At 45.7% G+C, this 20,801-nt stretch overlaps 1 protein-coding gene across 1 annotated transcript in view; it reads left to right on the forward strand.

The window, feature by feature from the left end:
* Window positions 1–4,292: 4,292 nt before the first annotated feature.
* Window positions 4,293–20,801, forward strand: part of GNAI3 (G protein subunit alpha i3) — a 43,745-nt gene continuing 27,236 nt past the window's right edge. The window contains exon 1 of the mRNA XM_083172942.1: window positions 4,293–4,580. Within this exon, the coding sequence (XP_083029068.1) occupies window positions 4,463–4,580 (118 nt within the window). The 5' untranslated portion in view covers window positions 4,293–4,462. The remainder of the gene's footprint in view (window positions 4,581–20,801) is intronic.

A 20,801-nucleotide genomic window follows, 5' to 3' on the forward strand; every position in this document is an offset into this window, starting at 1 on the left:
TCCGGTGTCCGGGTCCGACGAAATCCATGGAGGAAGCTGTGGAAGGAAACCATACTCACCTGTCCCAGCGCGACGTAGTCCAGGTAAGGGTCTTGGAAAAAAAACAAACCGACACCCCGAAACCAGACCGGACTGACGGAGACGCACGTGTGTTTGTTTACATCGTGCGGCTCCGCCTCCCGAATGCCGCTATTGGCCGCCTTGCGGCCTAGCGGCTCCTGATTGGCCGCTAGGCCGCAAGGCGGCCAATAGCGGCATTCGGGAGGCGGAGCCGCACGATGTAAACACCGTGCGTCTCCGTCGTGTCCGCTTGGATTCGGGTGTCGGTTTGTTTTTTTTCCAAGACCCTTACCTGGACTACGTCGCGCTGGGACAGGTGAGTATGGTTTCCTTCCACAGCTTCCTCCATGGATTTCGTCGGACCCGGACACCGGACGCCATCGCCGACAGGGACGTCGACTTCAAGAAGGACGTCGACATGAAGAGGAACGCCGACACAGGACCGGAGGACATCAAGACCAGGGCTACCTACGGGAAGAAGATAGGTAAGTATTAGTATGTGTGTAATGTGTGTATTAAAGTTTTATTTAAAATGTGTGTCAGTGTGTTTTGTGCACTATTTTTTTAACTGTGGAACTACAAGTGCCAGCGGGCCCTTTAATGCCCAGCAGGCTGGGACTTGTGGTTCTCCAAGTCCCAGCTTGCTGGGGAGGCTTGCTGGCACTTGTAGTGCCACAGTAAAAAACAATAGTTAATCTATTTTTTTACAACAAATATCAGCTCGATGCCCACCGCCCAGGGGCATCGAGGACAGCCCCGGGCTTCAGCATGGGCTGGTAAGTTCTGGAGGGGGGGGACCCCTTCTTTGGGGGGGTCCCCACTCCCCCAGGACCCCTGCCCATGCTGACCGGTCAGAGGGCTAAATGCTTTGGCCGGGGGGACTTGTATAAAAAGTCTCCCCCCGGCTGTGGCATTACCCTGCTGGCTGGTTGGGCCCGGTGCTGGTTCTTGAAATACGGGGGACCCCTAGTCATTTTGTCCCCCGTATTTTGGGAACCAGGACCGGCCCTTGAGCCTGGTGCTGGTTTTATAAAATGCACGGAACCCCAACTTGTTTGTTCCTGTGATTTTATGAAACCAGGACCGGCTCTTTCAGCCCGGGGCTGGTTATGCTCTGGAGGGGGGACCCCACGCCGTTTTTTTTTTAATTTTATTTTTTTACCCAAAATCGCATATATGAAAATGCGCACATTTTCATGACTGAAAATGCGCACATTTTCATGACTGGAAATCGCGGCAAATCGCATTTTTTGCCGCTAATTCGCATCTCATTACATATGCGAATTCGCGGCAAAAAACGCGATTTTTAAAGGTGCGATTTGGTGCGATTTTTTTTTAGTCTAAAAAAACGCACCCTATTACATTTCGCCCCATGTCTTCATTGCCTTGGAATCTGCCAGACATCCTTGATATTAAATTAGCTGTCTTATTTGTCTCAGTTGTCCTTTTGTTATCAATTTTGCAGCAGATAGGAATAGGATAACATGCATCTTAATGGTCAGTGGGCCTAATTCAGAAGTAGGTGCAATTGCATTTGCAACTGAGCACTCTCAAGTAGCAGGGCTTCAAAAGTATTCTAATGCTGCCTCAGCTGTAATCTGTGGAGCATTGATCATCGTTCATGTATGTTTCAAAGTCATAGATGGTCTACGCCCAATTTTTAATACTTCTGCCATCAAGGAAGAATCAGATAATTTACCACCATCAATGATGCAGATCTAGGAAAATGTTTATATTCTTGTTTTCAAACTGCCGGGACACTAAGCTTAGCTCAGCCCCCAACACTCATGCAAAGCTCCACCCACAGGCTTTATTGGCCCATAACCTTTATATTTCAAAGCAGGGGTGACCATCGATGGTTAAAACCATCAATGAGTCACTTGCAGATGGTCTTAACCTATCAGGGTTACCCTTCAATGGCCATCCCTAGACACTGGTGGCATCCCTAATATGCTGCTTTAATTTTTTCAAAATGTATTTTATTGAAGCTTAAATGATGAAACAACATACAGTGAAAGTGCACATATATACAATGCACAAGAGTGGTCAAACAATAAATTGTACACGTATGTTTTGTAATAGTCTAAAGCAATGAGAAGCTTCAAAAAACTTTTTCTAATTTTCTATAACAATTCTAATCACGGGAACAATACACACACATCGAGAGTAGGAGTTTATCTTGTATGAGACAAATTGTGCGGTTCACAACAGATTAATCTATACATACAAAGTATAGGTTCCTTATAACAATAAAATGCTATAATCTGTGTTTCGCCTAGAAAGATGTGTGTATAACAAAACTGGATTTTGTCCAAAACAGAGGACAAAACAATATAGACAACATTAATAAAACAAACCATTGGTGCCAACCTGGTCCCCAAGGCTGTCGATCCATCCGTAGGGCAATCCATCCATGAAAGAGGCTCGAGCAAGAAGAGGAAGAGGAAACGTGTGAAGAATGAGAAAAGAGGAAAGAGAGGGGGGGGGGGGGGAGGATTGGAATCGTAGAGTAAGGGGATCAAATAAAAAAAATGGTAATCTTATGGGAATAGGGTCTTTATTGCCAAGGAGTTGATAGGAGTACCAGCTTGTAGATTGAAAACATTGCCTAAGAGCAAGTTTAGTTGCTGGGGGTAGGGTCTGAATAAATTTATCCCAGCATCGAAATAAAGCAGGTGTCAAGGTTTCTTAGTACTGGGAGGTCTCAAGCCAATCCATCGTAAACAAGAAGATTAAACAGGAGGTAGCCATGGGTAGTGTGATGCTGCTTTAATTTAATGATCATATTTAGCAACTCTCCAGGATGATTGGAAGGTTTAGGCAATCCAGAAGACCATTCAAGTCTCTCAGAGCTGCAGAGTCTCCATCGAGTTGAATTGCATCATCATTGCCATGCTGCCCTCTTTACAATGCTGATAATCTCTGCATTGTATAGTGGGGACAGGGACATAATGACGAGACTGCTCAATCACAGCCCTATAAAGCCATGCAGCCCACACACGCTCCACTCTGCCAATGTATCTGGAATGGGTCATGTTGGAGGGTATGCTGTCGCTCTCCAACAGTGGTGGCTAAGTTACACATCCCAGCATGCCCTACCATAGTTTTAGATTCCTAATAGCAACACTTAGGGCAGTATTCAATGAGAAAATTCTCAGTGCATGGAGAGCGTGTTATTTCGCTCTCCATGCACTTTCCGTGTTTTTGCGGAGATTCTTCAGCACGGCACTTTATCCACTATTCAATGTGGCTGATGCTCGCCGCCACTCGCGGCGAGTCTTAACCCCTGCAGCGGACGAGCGTCCGCGGCAGGGAGCTTTCAGGGAGCCGGGGGACGGAAGCAGCCAGAGAGATTAAAGTCTCCCTGGCTGCTCCAGAGGAATGTGGTGGGGAGGGGAGCTCCCCAGGACCCAGGCAGCACAGGCTGCCCCCCCCTATAGCCAGCTGGGGACCCAGTATTCACTGCACCCGATCGTGCATATTAACGATCGGGTGCAGTGAATATATGAATATCTAATGAGCGGCTCGAGCGCTCCGGCCCCCTGCTGGCTGCACTGTGTAAAAAAAAAAATATATATTCATGTGCTATAAGCACATGAATAATAATAACATGCCCCTTCACAGAAAAAAAATCCTGATTTTTTTACACCAAAATAAAAAAAAAAAACCTTTTAGTTTAAAAGTTCACATTCCAGCTCCCCATCAAAAGATGGAGAATTGCTACACGGAGAGACACGGAGAAAATCACTTAGAAAGACGGAGTATATTTCACATTGAATAGGGTTGCTCGCTTTTGGAGAGCAAAATGCTCCGTCCAAGGCGAAAAAAGCAAAAATTCGCCATAAAACACGGAGAATTTTCTCATTGAATACTGCCCTTAGACAAGGCATGCTGGGACTTTTCGTCCCTTGGAACTAAGCTGCTGGTAGCAGAAGGCTGTGACACGCCCACAAAATGGTTGCAACGAAATGCGTTTGAGTAACTATTACCCCTTTTACCTTCAAGTTCCAAAGCCAATGTCAGATTTCATTTAAATAGCTAATATTACCACTGTCTGTATACAATAGCAAAACATGCGTAATGCATAGGCACTCAGCAGCACAAACCTCTGCATAGCGCCCACCTCTGTCACGATCTGTGACTCTAACCACAAACATGGACACCCTGCCCTGCCTACACCTCTACAGGCGACGATTTGTATTTCCGTAACTCCGGCGCATGCGCACTTCGTGTGCAGTAAGAGCAGGCCGGCCTCCCTCTGGCCAGACTCAGAGTTAGCGGTAGTGACGCCGAGCAGCAGGCGCCGGCAAAGGAAACGGGGCGAGGCAGTAGGGCAGAACCTGTGAGATCAACCCAGCTAGGACAGGCGGCCCGGGACCGGTGCGAGATCCCCGGTTCCAAGATGGGCTGCACACTAAGTGCCGAGGATAAGGCGGCCGCGGAGAGGAGTAAGATGATTGACCGCAACCTAAGAGACGACGGGGAGAAGGCGTCCAAGGAGGTGAAGCTGCTGCTGCTAGGTGAGGGGGCATCGGAGACGCAGTAGCGGATGTCTGTGCATCTCAGTGCGGGAGTTGTGCCCTATAGCACAAGCACACACTTTATGTAGTGTATATTGTCAGTGCATTCATATAGCCCTCTGCGCGTACTACACCCTTGTGTAGTGGAAGGGAACACATGTGTAACGATTGGGAGTGTGCTCGCTGGTTAAAACTCTGGTTGTATACTGTACATTAGAGTTTGCGAAGTAGGGATCATCCGGTGCTTCCACCCAAAAGTTGTTGTACTTCTGTGTGGTGGCATCACTTACCTCACTTTCCCCCATGTACTCCTTGGTGTATATGTGTGCTAGTAGCCGGTGTTTTACCAAAAAGGTTTATTTTCGAATGCCATTACCCTATTTTCACATAGTGGTGACGTGCTTCGTGCAAATAAGCTCCCATGAAGGATAACATGAGCTGCCAGGTAGTACTCCGTAATTAATCATGGAAGGATATTCGTTTACTCATATAGGACCATATTCAGTGACAATACTGTGTCAGAGCTCTTATTGTCCACAAAAGGGTAACACTATGGGGTCGGTCCTATTAGGTGCGGATGATTCGCATTCGCGAGTCATCACTGCACCTGGTGCACTTTACGGCGGACTACTGAATTTGTTTAAAAATTCAGCGTTTAAACGGCACCGCACACCCTTGGTCTAATAGGATCGACCCACATGTCTCTTGTTCAAATAGTTATAAATCTAGTATTTTGCTTGGTACTTCTTTACTTTCACGGCGCCAGCATGGCGCCGCGCGTCAGAGTCCCCTTGCGGGGCTCGCTTCGCTCGCCCACGCTGCGGGCTCGGTGGCTCGCTACGCTCGCCACGCTAATTAAAATCAATTCCATGCCAACATGGATAGTGGAGATATGAACTATCCATGTTGGCATGGCGTTAACTTCGTTTATTTTACTTAGTTTGTGGCGAGCGTAACCCGGAAGTAGCGCGGCGCCATGCTGGCGCCGTGAAAGTAAAGAGAGTACCCTTTGCTTCTTCTCAGTACGTTAGTATCACCCTATTATTGTTTATACTGCATTTTTACCATATAGCCGTGTCACACCCTGGGTTTTGTGACCGTCTTAAACCTGGTTTGTGAGCTTTTCCACTGCCATCCCTGCCCTGGATAATACTGGAAGGGGATGTCACCGGAGGCAGGTCCTGAACTGTTGCTTGGAGAGGAGATAATCTCCCAGTGCTGGTTATTTCATTGCAGTGAGCGGGTTACCCAATTAAACTGCACCCGACCCAAGTTGAATCTGTGTTCAACCCTGCTGGCTACCTGTGTTGAAATGCCATGTCACTCGACCCAGCATTTTTCAACTTCATGCATTGTATACTACACAATATCCCAGGTTGCTGCACGTTCATGTGCAATACCCTGGAATTTTTTCGGCAGTGTAAAAGCGGTATTCCAGGCTTACGCCACCTACTCATAACATTTTCTATTCCCCTTAAACCACTTTGTTTTTTCAGCCTTAATTACTATGTTACCTTATGCTACACACTGTAATGCCCATTACATATAATACCCCACGCCGTAAGGCCTACTACATATTATCCCACATAAGTGCTGTTAACCTACATGCTTGTTGCTATGGGTTTCTTGCTCGTTGCCACGGGGGATTACTCCACCTCCCCTTCCCTCCCACACCACTGTTATCATGCACAGGCAGAGCGGTGGACAACTCACCTGGCTGCCGCTGCATCAGTTCAGGTCTGAATCGCAGCTATTTCAAAACTCAAGGCAGCTCACAAGCCAACCGATGCTCACAGTTCGACAGCCAATCAGGAGCGGCAGTGGTAGCTCCTGATTGGCTGTCGGACTGCGAGCTTCTGTTGGCTCACTATCTGCCTTGAGTTTTCAAATAAAGGTGCCACAGACCTGCTCTAAAACAGCGGCAGCCGGGGGAGTTGTCCACCGCTCTGCTGCTGCCATTAACGTAAGCCGCCACTTTGCCCGGAGAGATCTTCCTTCAAATCTGGACGCCATGGCGACCTGGCCCCCGGGTTTTGTCAAGCCCTGATCTAAAGGGCAGATCAGTAGCTGAAATTCATTGCCAACTTGTCAAGGTGACCAGTGACAACGCTATGTCATGGAAACAGGTTTGGTGCACATCACACTACATTCCTCAATGTCTGACCACATAGTAGATTGTAACCTTGCAGCAGGGCCCTCCTACCTCCAAGTCTGTCTGTTGTTACCCAGTTTGTTTTATCACTGTCTACTATTGTAAAGCGCAACAGAATCTGCTGCGCTATATAAGAAACTGTAAATAAATAAACATAATGTAAGGCCCAGTCTAATGGCCATGAGGGGAAGTGGCGGTCTACCTGTTGTGGCCTGGAAAGGAAAATTAGAAGTAAATAGAGAACATTACACATGATAGAGGTTGTGTTACCAACCTTATTGAGCTACCCTTAAGTAGGGACCTCTGTGAAGGTTGTGTTGCAGGTTTTGTGTGAGGAAAACATTTTCTGTTCAGCACAGGTGACGATATAGCATTTGTGAAAAAAAAATTCTAAAACTTAATCTGACTTTTGTAATGTCTCCTATTTTCTTGGCTTTATAGAACCTTGGTAATGCAGGCCATAGTCTAATAGGGAAGTGTCTTATCAACCGGAAGGGTAACTTGCTTAAATATCTGTCTTATTGCTTTAACAGTTTTGCAATCCTCATATGAGCAGTTTCTGGTTTCCTCTCTTTTTTTTCACCATGCTTAAGTATCTTAATTTTGTGGAACATTGAAGATGGAATGCTACTCGGAGACCAATCCGATTCTATCTATTCATCTTCTAGAAGGCGCTAAATAAGTAGAATCTGATTGGTTGCTATGGGCAACATCCCATCTTAAATAAAACTCCCATCTTGGTGAAATTACCCCACAGTGTATCAGAATAGGCCTGGTATTAACACCAGTAGTGTTTCAAGGCTGAACTGCCCGCTTCAGAATATTTAAGCCAATTTGTGTATAGTCTCTCTCACATTACAAAACTAACCTAGGTTGAACCAGGTCTCTGTGCAAAGAGAAAGGGGAATTTCAAATTACCCGGTCCAGCAACCTGGCTTTCCGACAATGGAGGAGGCAGCGCTTGGAGACGGCATCGGCTCCAAGTGCTGCATCTGCCCCCGGTGACAAGCAACCCCCGTCACTATGGGGGAGCTGAACCTAGCAAATGCTGGTTCGCCTCTGGGATGGACCCAAATCTTAGGTGCGTCCCCATCATTTGCGATGTGAATGGGGTATTAATGTGTTCAGTGGGCTTCATTAAATAATTTCAAGAAGGTTGGTCAGAGCTGCACTGATGTCATGTCTCCCTAGGACAGGCCTGGACAACTTGAGGTTCTCCAGCAGTTGGGAAATCACAAGTCCCAGCATACCTTCCTACAATTTTGCGGTTAGAAAATGTTAAAACAAAGCATGCTGAGATGTGTTGTTGCACAACAGCTGGAGAGCCACAGTTTGGCTGTGACTGCTCTAGGAGATCACAGGTTGGGTAAAGACTTAGGGCCCCATACATCAGCAATTAATTGTGACAATTTTCAGATATGGAGATGATTGCCACAATTAATTTTAGATGTGTGGGCTCCCCCTTTTGGCAATCACAATCGCCAATCGATTGCTTAATCAGGTTTTTAAACATGTTTAATAATCTGGTATTATCTGCAGATCTTTTTTAGATGTGTGGGCATTCCCAATTAGTTTTCTTCATCTATTTACATTATGAACAGCTGAAATGACAATCGATTGGGGCAATTTCCAGATATGAAGATGCAATCTTTAGATGGAAAAATCTGCCGATCACTGAAAGAATCTGTAATGTGTGGGCAAAGTCGGATAGATCTGAAAATCCATTTATCTGGCCAAAATATCCCAATATCTGAAAATCCATAAATTGTGATTGCTGATGTATGGGGCCCATTAGTGTACCCAGCTTGACATACTACACCCATGCAGTTAGTATGCCTGCATTACTGATAATAGGCTATAAGCACAGGTGCCAGTTATGGCTTTATCTACTGTATCTAAACCTTGAGATGGGTTTTACCGGAAGGATAACAAATGATGACAACACAATATTCGCAGTTTAATATCATATGGAATGTAGGTTTGACTTTCATGATTCAGTTCGCTGACATGGGATCTAGATTATAGGCCTGCATGCAATGGCCAACGCGTAAGGTTGACATGAGTTTTTCCCCAAAAAAATTTTTGGTACTTTTTTTAACTTCCACGTTGACTTCGATTGGGAAACATGGCGAGTGAAGCAGTACACTAATGGTGCTCCTCTTGGGGCATTTAGTGTGCTGAAAGGAAACAATGTACTTTTCTCTTACCCAGTACAGATTGATCCGAATATCCCATATCCAAAATATTCCGAAAAAAAAACGTAGCTTTTCAGAATATTACTGGTTTTCTTTGGATGACCCCCAACCCCCCCTTGCATCTTTTTTTATACTTACCTCCTCCCCCGGTGTCCATGGCGGCCACTGGGCGCACCCGCGCAATGCATCCTTGGGACAGGGGACGCCACTGAAGAGCAATTTGAAGGCAGCTGCGGACACCAGGGGACACTGTGGACATCTGGGGACTGTTGAGGCACCGTCGGGGGACCAGACAAGTATGAAAAAAAATTTTTATTCTGAAATCCGCAATAATCCCTTATCCCAAATGCTCCTGAGCATTTTGGTTAAGGAACACTCAACCTGTATTACTGCTCCTTTTCATCCACCTGAGTGGTATTACTAAACAAATTGAGTATATGCCACTCTATAAATATATGTATATGTGTGTGTATATGTTTGGTGCTCAATTTTGCTCAGGTGTTGACACTGATACGAAAAAAGCGTAAAACTCGTATTAACGTTTTGCATGTGTAAATTCAGATACTTTACCGTATGATCCATAACCCACTGACATAAAGATGAGGGGAGCACCTTGACACAGTTTTTCTCCAGTATATTTTCGTATGTATGGCGAAATAGCTAGCACTACAGGAAATAGTTGTATTTTATTGTGGATAGTGTGTTGTTGAGAAGTATTAAAGCTGAAAAAAGGAAAAGCTCAATCTGCAGACAATGTTGTAGCAATGTTTACATACTGTAGCTATCCAGCAGATAGTGTGCACATGAGTGTACAGTAGTCAGGGTTACTAATATACACAGTAATAGGCTGTCAACACTTTAATTCCTCTAGTAGTCTAGTGCTACTCAGAAAACATGAGTGTCCCAGCAGCTGAAAGCTGCTTTTTATTTATATTTCTATCGATTTTTGTGGTTTTGCTACATTTTTGGTGAATTGTTATTAAATCACATATTTACTACATTTTTGGTGAATTGTTATTAAATCACATATTTACAAATTTGGAGTTTTGGTTGCAACTGGTTAAGTTAATTTTCCCATTTTTAGTTCTATCTGCCAACAATAAAAATGACTAAATACATCAGTGGTTCCTAAACACTGTCCCCACAGCACCCCAAAAATCCATCTTTTATGGAGATCTATGCTAAGGCACAGGTGACTTAATTAGTACCTCCGTTTTTATATACAATCTGTAGGGATAAGCAGGGAAAGCCTTAAAATGTCGACTATTGCAGTGAAATGAGGAACGAATGCGATCGTTTAGATCGAATTTGAGAGGTTTCCAGGAAAAATTGATTTAAGTCACATTATGACTACTTATGGAAATGCAGCAGGGATATAACGTGCTGCTACCGCTCTCTGTATACATATCTGACTAGGATCCAGAGCTACAGCTGGGGCCGCTCTCAGCATTGCCGCCAGACTGCCATACACAGGTTTCTGGCGGATGGCGATCTGGTGGACGGGACATAGATGCGCGATCGTCTCACACGCCCGTGCGTCCATTGCTGAGACTGGGGCCAGCTAGTAGCCCATTCTGGCGCAGGGTTTCAGATAGCGTGACGGGAGCCGCTCTCATCGGAAAAATATCTGTGTATGCTCCATATATATTTGGCTGTACCTAAAATCCAACCCAGTCTAGCAGCTGCATTCTGCATCACTACATGGTCTTCACAAGTATACGACCTCATTTTGGCCTGCAGAGATGTGTCCAGAACTATTTGCTGCGGTTGTTGTTGTTTTTACTTTTTCCATTATTAATCCAGCGTTTATGGAAGTAATGCTCTAATTGGGTATTTCAGAGCAACACATGATAACAGTAGCTTCCTTTGTAGTGCAACTGATTCCAGCCATCATGTCTTGTTGTAGCTTCAATTATACATCCATTGATTGCAATAAAATGTTCTAAGGTTTCTTTTATGTTTTCGGTCTTTTAGGGGCCAGGCACACGGGGCGATTTTAGCTGTATTTCTAAGCAATCTGTCTAGATCACTTAGAAATGAAGCACGGATCACTCTGTTTTGCCCCTGAGCAACGGCGATGCGAAGTCCTCCGCATCATCATCGCCTAACTAGATCATTACTACATGTAGTCAAGATCTAGTCAGATTGCCAATGATCTGTGCTGAGACTGGCCAGCACAGATCGCGCAGCACACTTCGCTGGTGTTTAGCATGCGTGTCAGCAATGTGTGCTAAACTAGATCACTTAGCATGGTGCTTAGGTCACCCCCATGTGTATGGGGCTTTACACTTGTTTTCGCTTTTTTCTGCTTTTGCTAATTCTCGTTCTTTCAACATGACCATGCTTTGGCTGAAGGCTTTGTCCTTACTGCTAAGCCACTGACCAAGCAATTAAGATAGCAGATTTTGTAAATAGTTAAGGACATTAGAGCTTAAGGGGGGTATTCAATGTCTGGGGCACGGCTGTCGAGCTAGCGTGACAGCCGTGCCCCTGTCCCGTTCTCGGTGAGCTCGCCTGGAGCTCGGCAGTCGGGATTCAATGTCCCGGCCGCCGAGCGGCGAGAAGGGGGCGTGGCCGCGAGTTGCGGCCGGGAAGTGACGAGATGCAGCCGGCAGCTCGTCACTTCCCAGCTGTTCTCGGCAGAACGAGCCCGACAGCTAGAGCTGTCGGGCTCGTTCTGACAGGAAACCCTGTTCAATGCTGTCGGGGAAGACAGCATTGAATAGGGCCCGTCGAGCATCTCCCCCACGGGAGATGCTCGACGGAGATTGAATATCCCCCAAAATAACAGTGGAATTGTTGGGCAAGGTAACATTCCAAAGATTTCTCTTTCATCCACCAGGAGACACTGGAAGGAGATTACACTGCTGTATAGACGGGTGGTCAGTGGGAGATGACACTTTAAAAAAGAAAATAACACTGCATTCCATGTGTGGCAAGAAAGCCATGGTGCCGCAGTTCAGGCAATATTACCTGAAGTTTATTGTTCGTTTAGGAGCAAAAAAAAAGGCACCTATGGTATGAGTTGAGTCCCAATAAGCAGCTGCTAGAAGGTAGGGGTAGTCAATCCCTACTAGAAAATAGCAAGAAAACCATCAAAAAAGAATAGCCGTGCCATTAATACAATGAAAGACACAAAATTTATTAATAATTAAAATACAAACTTTACTAGAATTTAAATCGGTGGTACGCCACAAAATAGAAAATAAAAAATGTAAAATGTAAGTGACACCAGAAAATATAAAAAAAAACTAATATGAAAATGCCACACTCTAGGTATAATATTGGTAAGCATCCAAGGGCAGTTTACCATAAATTGCTTAAAAATATTTCACTGCCGTGGGAATGGAGCATAAACCCCAATGATGGGTGTCTGAGTCCTCTCTAGAACACGGTGTCCATTGTAACTAACCTCTGGAGGTAATGAACGGCTGATTAACCCGAATGTTAGGGCAAAGGTCCTCTCTATGATGCGGTGTCCATGGTGTAGGCGAGTGGTTCCCAAACTGTGCACCTAGGCTCCCTGGGGTGCCTCAGGACACTTGCCTCGGGTTGGTCGTCCAGGACCAATTAAAATTGTTTATGATCAATCATTTCTGAACAAAGCCAGTGCTGGTCGCTGCCAATCATAAAATGTGTACAATCAGAACCAAATCCTGCCCTTTACCACATAACTGAACCTAAGAAGCACATATAAACACAATCTACTTAATTTGCTATATATTTTTTGGGGCCTAGGTGTGCCGTGGGAAAATTCTGATACTCTGGGGTGCCCTGATTAGAAAAAGATTGGGAACCCCTGGTGTAGGCTGTTGGAGGTGGTAAAAACCTAGTGAAACCAAAAGCTAGAACCACGCGTCCATTCACACAGGTGGCTGGAGTTCAGATAAGCCACCGGAGGTTGTCCAGAATTGTAATGTTTAAGCGGTCGCTCCTGGATGGCAGAGGCAACAAGGAATGCTGCTGTTCTTCAAATAGATGATAGTTCCTGGAGATGAGGCAGTAGTAACGAACGCGTTTCACTACCTGCGGTAGCTATTTCGAAGGACTGATAACTATCAGCTGATAACTTGGGTGTAATGTGTTAAGCAGGTCTGGTCTGGGTTTTGTAGCCCTCTGCTAATAGTAGTGCCTGTTGGGTTGTCTTAAACTTCTTTTAGGGACAGAGTACGTGGCTCCTGATGCTGGGTAAGCTGTCTTGCTCTGCATTACATACCGCGGAGCGAGACAGCTTAACCAGCATCCGGAGCCCCGTACTCTGTTCCCAGAAGAGGTTTAAGACAATCTGACTCGCTCCGCATTACATACCGCCCATTGCTCTATTTTCTTACACTTTTGCTGTGAAGTGATTATTGAAACTCTGCTGAATAAAACGTACTGCTTTAACCATATATGCTAAGTCAATGTCATACAGCAACACTTTGTTGAATTTCCTTGGTACCTGGAATGCCATGCAAGGGTAGCTTAAATTGTTTCTGACTACAAGGTGCTAGAGTTCTAATTGTGCTTCGTGGACATTGAAGAGCATTTATTTACACTCACTGGTACTTGTTTCCTAGCACGGCGCCCGTCGGGTTGATCGCATGCCTTAAGTTTAAGGTACTTAAGGCATGCGATCAACCCGATGGACCCGATTTTATGTCAATCACCAGTGTATTTGCCGTGAAAGACAAAATCTCGTTGATCGGGTCCATCGCGGGCCATTATAATGGGCCGCGACGCGATCAATGCGATTTTCCCATAGAGAATAATGTTAAATTAGAAAATCGGGTCCATCGCGGCCCATTATAATGGGCCGCAATGAGACCGACGCGATCAACCCGATTTTTCCCACAGAGAATAATGTTAAATTAAGTTAAAATCGGTTTGATCAACCCGATTTTACATAGGGAACAATGGGAAATGGGCCAATATGGCCAATTTCTCATTGTATAGGGTTAGAAAGTATGGTTAATGTCCCCCCATTGTTAACGCCACCCCACTATTGACACCAACCCGAAGCGTGGCGAGCGCAGTAAGCCCGCGAGGGGCGGCGGTACGCGTCCTCCGACCTTTTCATACCCCCACTATCCACGTCGGCGTGGAGTTGATTTTATATAGTGTGGCGTGCGCAGTGAGCCCGAAGGTTTGCTCGCCACACTTCGGGCTCGGTGGCTCGCTGCGCTCGCCACACTATATAAAATCAACTCCACCCGATGTGGATAGTGGGGGTATGAAAAGGTCGGAGGACGCGTACCGCTGCGCTCGCCTTGCTTCCGGGTGGCGTTAACACTGGGGGGCCATTTCAACCATCAGGGGGGGTTTGCTATTAAAATGGGGGGTTTTGGAGCTTCTTGCATTGAAATCAATGTAAAATCGGGTCTCAGGGACCATTTTACATGGATTCCAATGTAAAAATCGGGTCTGTCGCATCGCTTGCGATTTGGTTGGCATGCGATGCGATCGACGCGATTTTTCCGACCCGATCAATACAATCAAAATCAGTGGCGCCGTGCTAGGAAACAAGTACTCACCCACTATGTCCAGTTTTTGAAAATAAAATGACGTTTCCTTTTCCTGCTGGAGACCTTTTCCAGCTTCATTATCTGTACGTAAGTGTGTACTTCTAATCTGCATAGGACTGTGGCCCTTTAGCACCAGATACTTTTGCAGCTTTCCAGTAAAATGGCATGCTTCTACTTTAAGATTCTAGATACACTTTAAAAGCTGACAGAGCCAGGTATGTGCATGACTGGCTTCTCATGATTAATTAAAGCATGTAAGAGTTACGGTAAGGTACTGTAATTATTCCTTTGAGATGGGTTTTATTTTATTATGATCTGTAAAGTGCTGTATGTTTGCATGTAAAAACCACCTGTAATGCTTCCACACCTATTCTAGTTTCCAGTACCTTCAAAACTGCTCTACTTGCTGGCCATTCCATTCTTTTGGCAGTCGTGTGCCACATACACACTAGACGATATTGTAAACAATGGGAAAAACAGATGGGATCGTCGGCGCTGGACTTGTTTGTCATACTCAATCTTCAATATAGGAACATATAATTCCAAAGCGATGGTAGGTATACAGAGATGTATGCAAGGATAATACAAAATAAAATTCTGTAAATAGAGGGAAACACTAATTTAATGTACTGTACATATATGAAGAGGTCCAGGGGATGTTATACAAAACTGTACCCAACTCACAATGTAGCGGGTAAGAATATACACATAAAGGTTTCTTTTGCTGGATATGATGCCGTGCACAAATAGGAATGTCTTTTTAAGGGGTCACCATGTCAAACATATGAAATCACGAGGTACCAGAAGGTGTCTTGTTTTTCTATATATAATGCGTGCTATACTCAAAGGAATTGTGGTTTAAAGCATATCATGGTATCTTTATACAATACGCAGCTTATTCTCATCCTAGTATATACACACTGTGGTGATCATACAGGATTGGAAGGAGAAAAGATACCGTAATGTGTATATTCTTACCCGCTACATTGTGAGTTGGGTACGGTTTTGTATAACATCCCCTGGACCTATTCATATATGTACAGTACATTAAATTAGTGTTTCCCTCTATTTACAGAATTTTATTTTGTATTTTCCTTGCATACATCTCTGCATACCTACCATCGCTGAGGAATTATATGTTCCTATATTGAAGATTGGGAAAAACAGATGGGATCGTCGACGCTGGATTTTTCATACTCAAAGTTCACGCTAGTGGGGCCATTTCTGTGGTCCTCTGTTGGATAGCGACTGCACCTTTGGACTATTTCATTTTTTTTCTGGTCTTTGATATTGTAAACAAACATGCCAATAACAACAGTTTGTTACGACACATTCTATAGTGAGTACACATTACATTGGTACCGATGCGTGCTATCGACATCCCCTATTGTCTCTACATGCAGTTCAATCAGGGGATGACACTAGCAACACTAGGCTGCTGAATGCACACTTCCCCGGCCTCATTCCACCTCCCTGGCCATCTCTACTGGCATCAGCAAGTGCCAATGCAATGCTGAGTCCTATAGCTAATGAACTCACTGGGAACACACCTCGTGCAGTTTGTACCCAGCATTACACAACTGTTGTCTAATTCAGATGAATTACTTAAAATGACTGTATTTGGCTGTGCCTGATATAAATGCAGTATTGTTTTGAAAGCAAAAAGTTGTAGGAGAATAGGTGTTTGAGTAAAAAAATTTACTTAAATTCTGGCAAAAGTCATTACCACATCAAGCTTTCTGCAAGAGCCGTGGGAATTGGCATCAACAATTCCACCAGCACACTCTTATTACTAGTGTATTGGATGTGTTGCATACAGATATGTCCTCATACATACACACTGTGTATAGGCATGCATAATATAATTTTAATCAGCAGATGCTGCTTCTGCTTTAAAATTCCCCAAATAGTGATGGTGGCAGACCACACCCCTCACCAGGAGGCCTCACCCTGTTTTAGCTAAAAAATGCAATGCCCTTATGACCTGCATTCTAGCGGGAACACTGATTGGCATAAGACATTCTTTGTCAACAGTACTGTATGGGTTCCCAATCTGTCTTATGGACCCTGAACTGTTCATGTTTTCAGAAACGGTAAGGTGTATTAAGCTTGGTAAAGTGATAAGAAGGTGATGGCAGCCAGCCAGCTTCTAATTGTGATTTTTCAAACCCAGCCTGTAACTTGTTAGTTAGGAGCTGATTGGCTGGTGCATTATCACCTTCCACTTTAGCACTTCACCAGGCTTAATACATCTGCCCCAGAATCACAAGTGAAATAATGAGCTCCATCTATGGACCTTTATAATGTCAGCAAATAATGAATACACCTGTGTACCTAATAGGTGTCCTGCTTGGGGTCAGAGTTTCAGAACCAATGCAATACTGCGTCCTCTCTCTGGGTAAAACTGATTGCATGTTTTAGTATTATTTTTAGTGATACTATTATATCACTTGCATTCTCTTTTTTTTTTTTTTTTTTAAACTGCTGACACCTATATACCTGTTATGGTCATGCACACTTCTATAAGGCTGGTACAGAATTTCGGTACTTATGTAGTATCTGGGCTGCCGATTTTGTGATTGCAGGGTTCGCAAAAACGCGCTATAGCGCGTATTTTACCCCAAAACAGTCCCCGGGGACTCAGCTGTCAAAACTAAAGGGGTCCCCGAGGACGCGCTGTGCAGATTTAGATTCTTAGTGTTCACGCTAGGCTTTTTTCACAGGGCGCTGCGCCCTGCCCCTTTCATAGCTGCCGATTCCCGCCCTGCCCGTTAATGCCCGCCCTGCGCCCTGCATAGTTATTAGCCACTGCCGCGCTAGAAGTCTCCTCCTGCTGACAGTATAAACTGCTAGCGCGGCAGCGTGTGGACAGTCACTCCCCCCTCACCCGCCCCTTAAGTCTGACATGCCGCTCACCTCCTATGAGTTTGAGCGGCTGTCAGCCATTCCACAGAGCAAGTCTCCCCCCCCCCCCTGCTGACATGCCGCTCACCTCCTATGGTTTGAGCGGCTGTCAGCTATTCCACAAAGCAAGTCCGTCCGTCCCCTGCCACGCCACGCTGACATGCCGCTCACCTCCTCGTATGTGAGCGGCTGTCAGCTATTCCAGGTGAGATCCCTCCTCCCCCCTGCAGCGCTGACATGCCGCTCACCTCCTTGTATGTGAGCGGCTGTCAGCTATTCCAGGTGAGATCCCTCCTCCGTCCTGCAGCGCTGACATGCCGCTCACCTCCTTGTATGTGAGCGGCTGTCAGCTATTACAGATGAGAACCCTCCTCCGCCCTGCAGCGCTGACATGCCGCTCACCTCCTTGTATGTGAGCGGCTGTCAGCTATTCCAGGTGAGATCCCTCCTCCCCCCTGCAGCGCTGACATGCCGCTCACCTCCTTGAAATGAACGGCGTGTCAGCGCCGCAGGGGGGAGGAGGGATCTCACCTGGAATAGCTGACAGGCGCTTACGAAGCTGGCCTTGGCCCGCAGCAGGAGCTGGCACTAGAGCGGGTGCAGCAAGGGGCCATACACTATTCCGCTCTCCTAATCTCCCACAGGTCTGTCCCAGCTCCACCTTCCCTTCTTAACTTTTTCATTTAACAGCTGCCTCTGCGCTGCTCCGTCTGACTCTAGCAGTGGCAGCCCCTGGTTCTTCATCCTGGCACCCTAGCGCACCCCCCCCCGCACCCCCACACCCCACCCCCCCGTCTATACAACTGTGCAGCCGCTGATTTTCTACTCCATCACACCCCCCCCCCCCTTCCCGCTGCTATTTCAGGGGTCAGTAATGTCAGCACTTTGTTTCATCAGAACCATAAGGTTCTTAGTGATCCCCTGGGTGAGCCCTGCAGTTGCTGCCTGGCATCCCGCACCTCTAAATGTCGGCGATGCTGCAGCGCTGTCCGGATAACAGAATTAGGACACTGGGAGGACATGCAGGGAGCAGAGAAGACCAGAATACTGAGGAGCCGACGAGGGCACAGCTGCTTATGGTGAGTTACTGGCCTGCAGGTGTCTCATACAGAAATGGTGAAGAGGGGGAGGGGATTGTCTGTAGGGAACTGGGAGGATAGTGAAAATTATATATAGGGAGATTTATTAGAGGGGGTCAGTAGTGTAGTGGTGGGTATAGAGGGATCCGTAGTGTAGTGGTGGGTATAGAGGGATCCGTAGTGTAGTGGTGGGTATAGAGGGATCCGTAGTGTAGTGGTGGGTATAATAGGGTCAGTAGTGTAGAGGTGGGTATAGAGGGATCCATAGTGTAGCGGCGGGTATAGAGGGGTCCGTAGTGGAGTGGTGGGTATAGTAGGGTCAATAGTGTAGCGGTGGGTATAGTAGGGTCAGTAGTGTAGAGGTGGGTATAGAGGGATCCATAGTGTAGCGGTGGCTATAGAGGGGTCAGTAGTGCTGTAATGTGTACTGGGCATAACGGTGTGTGCTGTAATGTGTACTGGGCATAACGGCATGTGCTGTAATGTGTACTGGGCATAACGGCGTGTGCTGGGCATAACGGTGTGTGCTGTAATGTGTACTGGGCATAACGGTGTGTGCTGTAATGTGTACTGGGCATAACGGTGTGTGCTGTAATGTGTACTGGGCATAACGGTGTGTGCATGTAAAAAAACATGCCCTAATGTGTACTGGGCATAACGGCATGTGCTGTAATGTGTACTGGGCATAACGGCGTGTGCTGGGCATAACGGTGTGTGCTGTAATGTGTACTGGGCATAACGGTGTGTGCTGTAATGTGTACTGGGCATAACGGTGTGTGCATGTAAAAAAACATGCCCTAAATTTTTAGTGCGCGCCTTCGGCGCGCACTGTCCCTTTTTTCGGGTTTATATAGTTTCTAGTGTATACTGTATGTATCTTTATGCGAGTCGGCCAATTCATACTCCCCCCCCCCCCCGACCCACATGTGCCATGCTGGGGAGAAGGCGAGAGGAGGCTTTATTCCGTTGGGACCCAGAAAAGGTCAGGTAGGACCCCAATTTTTAGAAGTGAAGGGTCCCCGGGACCCACTTTTTTGGGTGGTTTTCGCGAACACTGGATTGTATGCCTTACCTTAAGGCATACAATCAGATGCGATTCGATGCGATTTTGCATAGGATTCAATGTTAAGAAGGTCCTGTTCATTTCCCCACTATCCAAGTGGGCATAGAGTTGATTTTATATAGCGTGGCGAGCCACCGAGCCCTAAGCGTGGCGAGCGAACGCATATTTCTTAAAAAGTATTCTGTGTCCCCTCGCGGGGCACGCTACGCTCGCCACGCTTCGGGCTCGGTGGCTCGCTACGCTCGCCACAGGTTTATATCCAACTCCATGCCCACTTGGATAGTGGGGAAAGGAAAAGGACCCCTTTTTCCCATTGAATTCTATGTTAAAAGGGACTCAGACCATTTTAACATTGAATCCTATGGAAAAATCTTGACCATCGCATCGCATACGATTTGGTCGCATGCGATGCGATCCGATTTCTAAATCGGACGCCCAGATACTACATAAGTACCAGAATTTCTAATCTGATCAAAATGATTGTCATTAATTAACTTGATGGTTAATTTGGTTGGAAGAAAACTGCTGTCTGTGTATTAAGACCAGAAAGGCTGTCTTCTCGGCCTGCCCATCGATGTTGCTGACCAGGACTATCGTTGAGCGTCAACGACATTCCTTATGTTGCTAGTTTTATAGCTAAAATAAAAATAACAGGTACCCTGTCTGACCAAAATAGTTGCTCGGAAGATTGCATTCTTGGCATCGGAATGCCAGGATTTCATACTCGGATATAAACTTTTATATGTAGTATACCTACATGTTAAAAAGTTTTGTAATGTTTGCATTTTATTTTTTCCCTTTAGATAATTACTTTTGTGCTTTCTTTTTGGTAACCTAGTTGTTGAGGCTAAAAAAAACCCCTAAGTCCATCAAGTTCAACCTATTAGGTCTCCTGCGATGCAAAAGACCAGGATAAGGTTATTGCCTATGCCAGGGCTCGAGAAATTTCTTTAATAACTAGGAGCCAGGATGAAAATTGAGGAGCCAGATAAAATGATAGGAACAGTGTGCGCCGAAGGTGCAGCCCAAAAGTACACACACGCATAATGCCAATTACATATACCACACGCCGTAATGTCCATCACACATTATACCAAACATTGTAATGCTCATTACATATTATAACATGGTAACATAATAATTGCATATTATGCCACATAAGTTCCGCATACCTACATGCTTATTGCTATGGGGTTACCATGGTCTGCCAGGGGTTAACATGGTCTGCCTCTATGGGGTTACCATGGTCTGTCAGGGGTAAATGCTTGTTGCCAGGGGTTAACCTGCTCGTTGCCAAGGGATTACATGCTCTGCCAGGGGCTAA

The sequence above is a fragment of the Crinia signifera genome, chromosome 2 (genome assembly GCF_055691185.1).
Source record: "Crinia signifera chromosome 2, ASM5569118v1, whole genome shotgun sequence".
Taxonomy (NCBI): domain Eukaryota; kingdom Metazoa; phylum Chordata; class Amphibia; order Anura; family Myobatrachidae; genus Crinia; species Crinia signifera.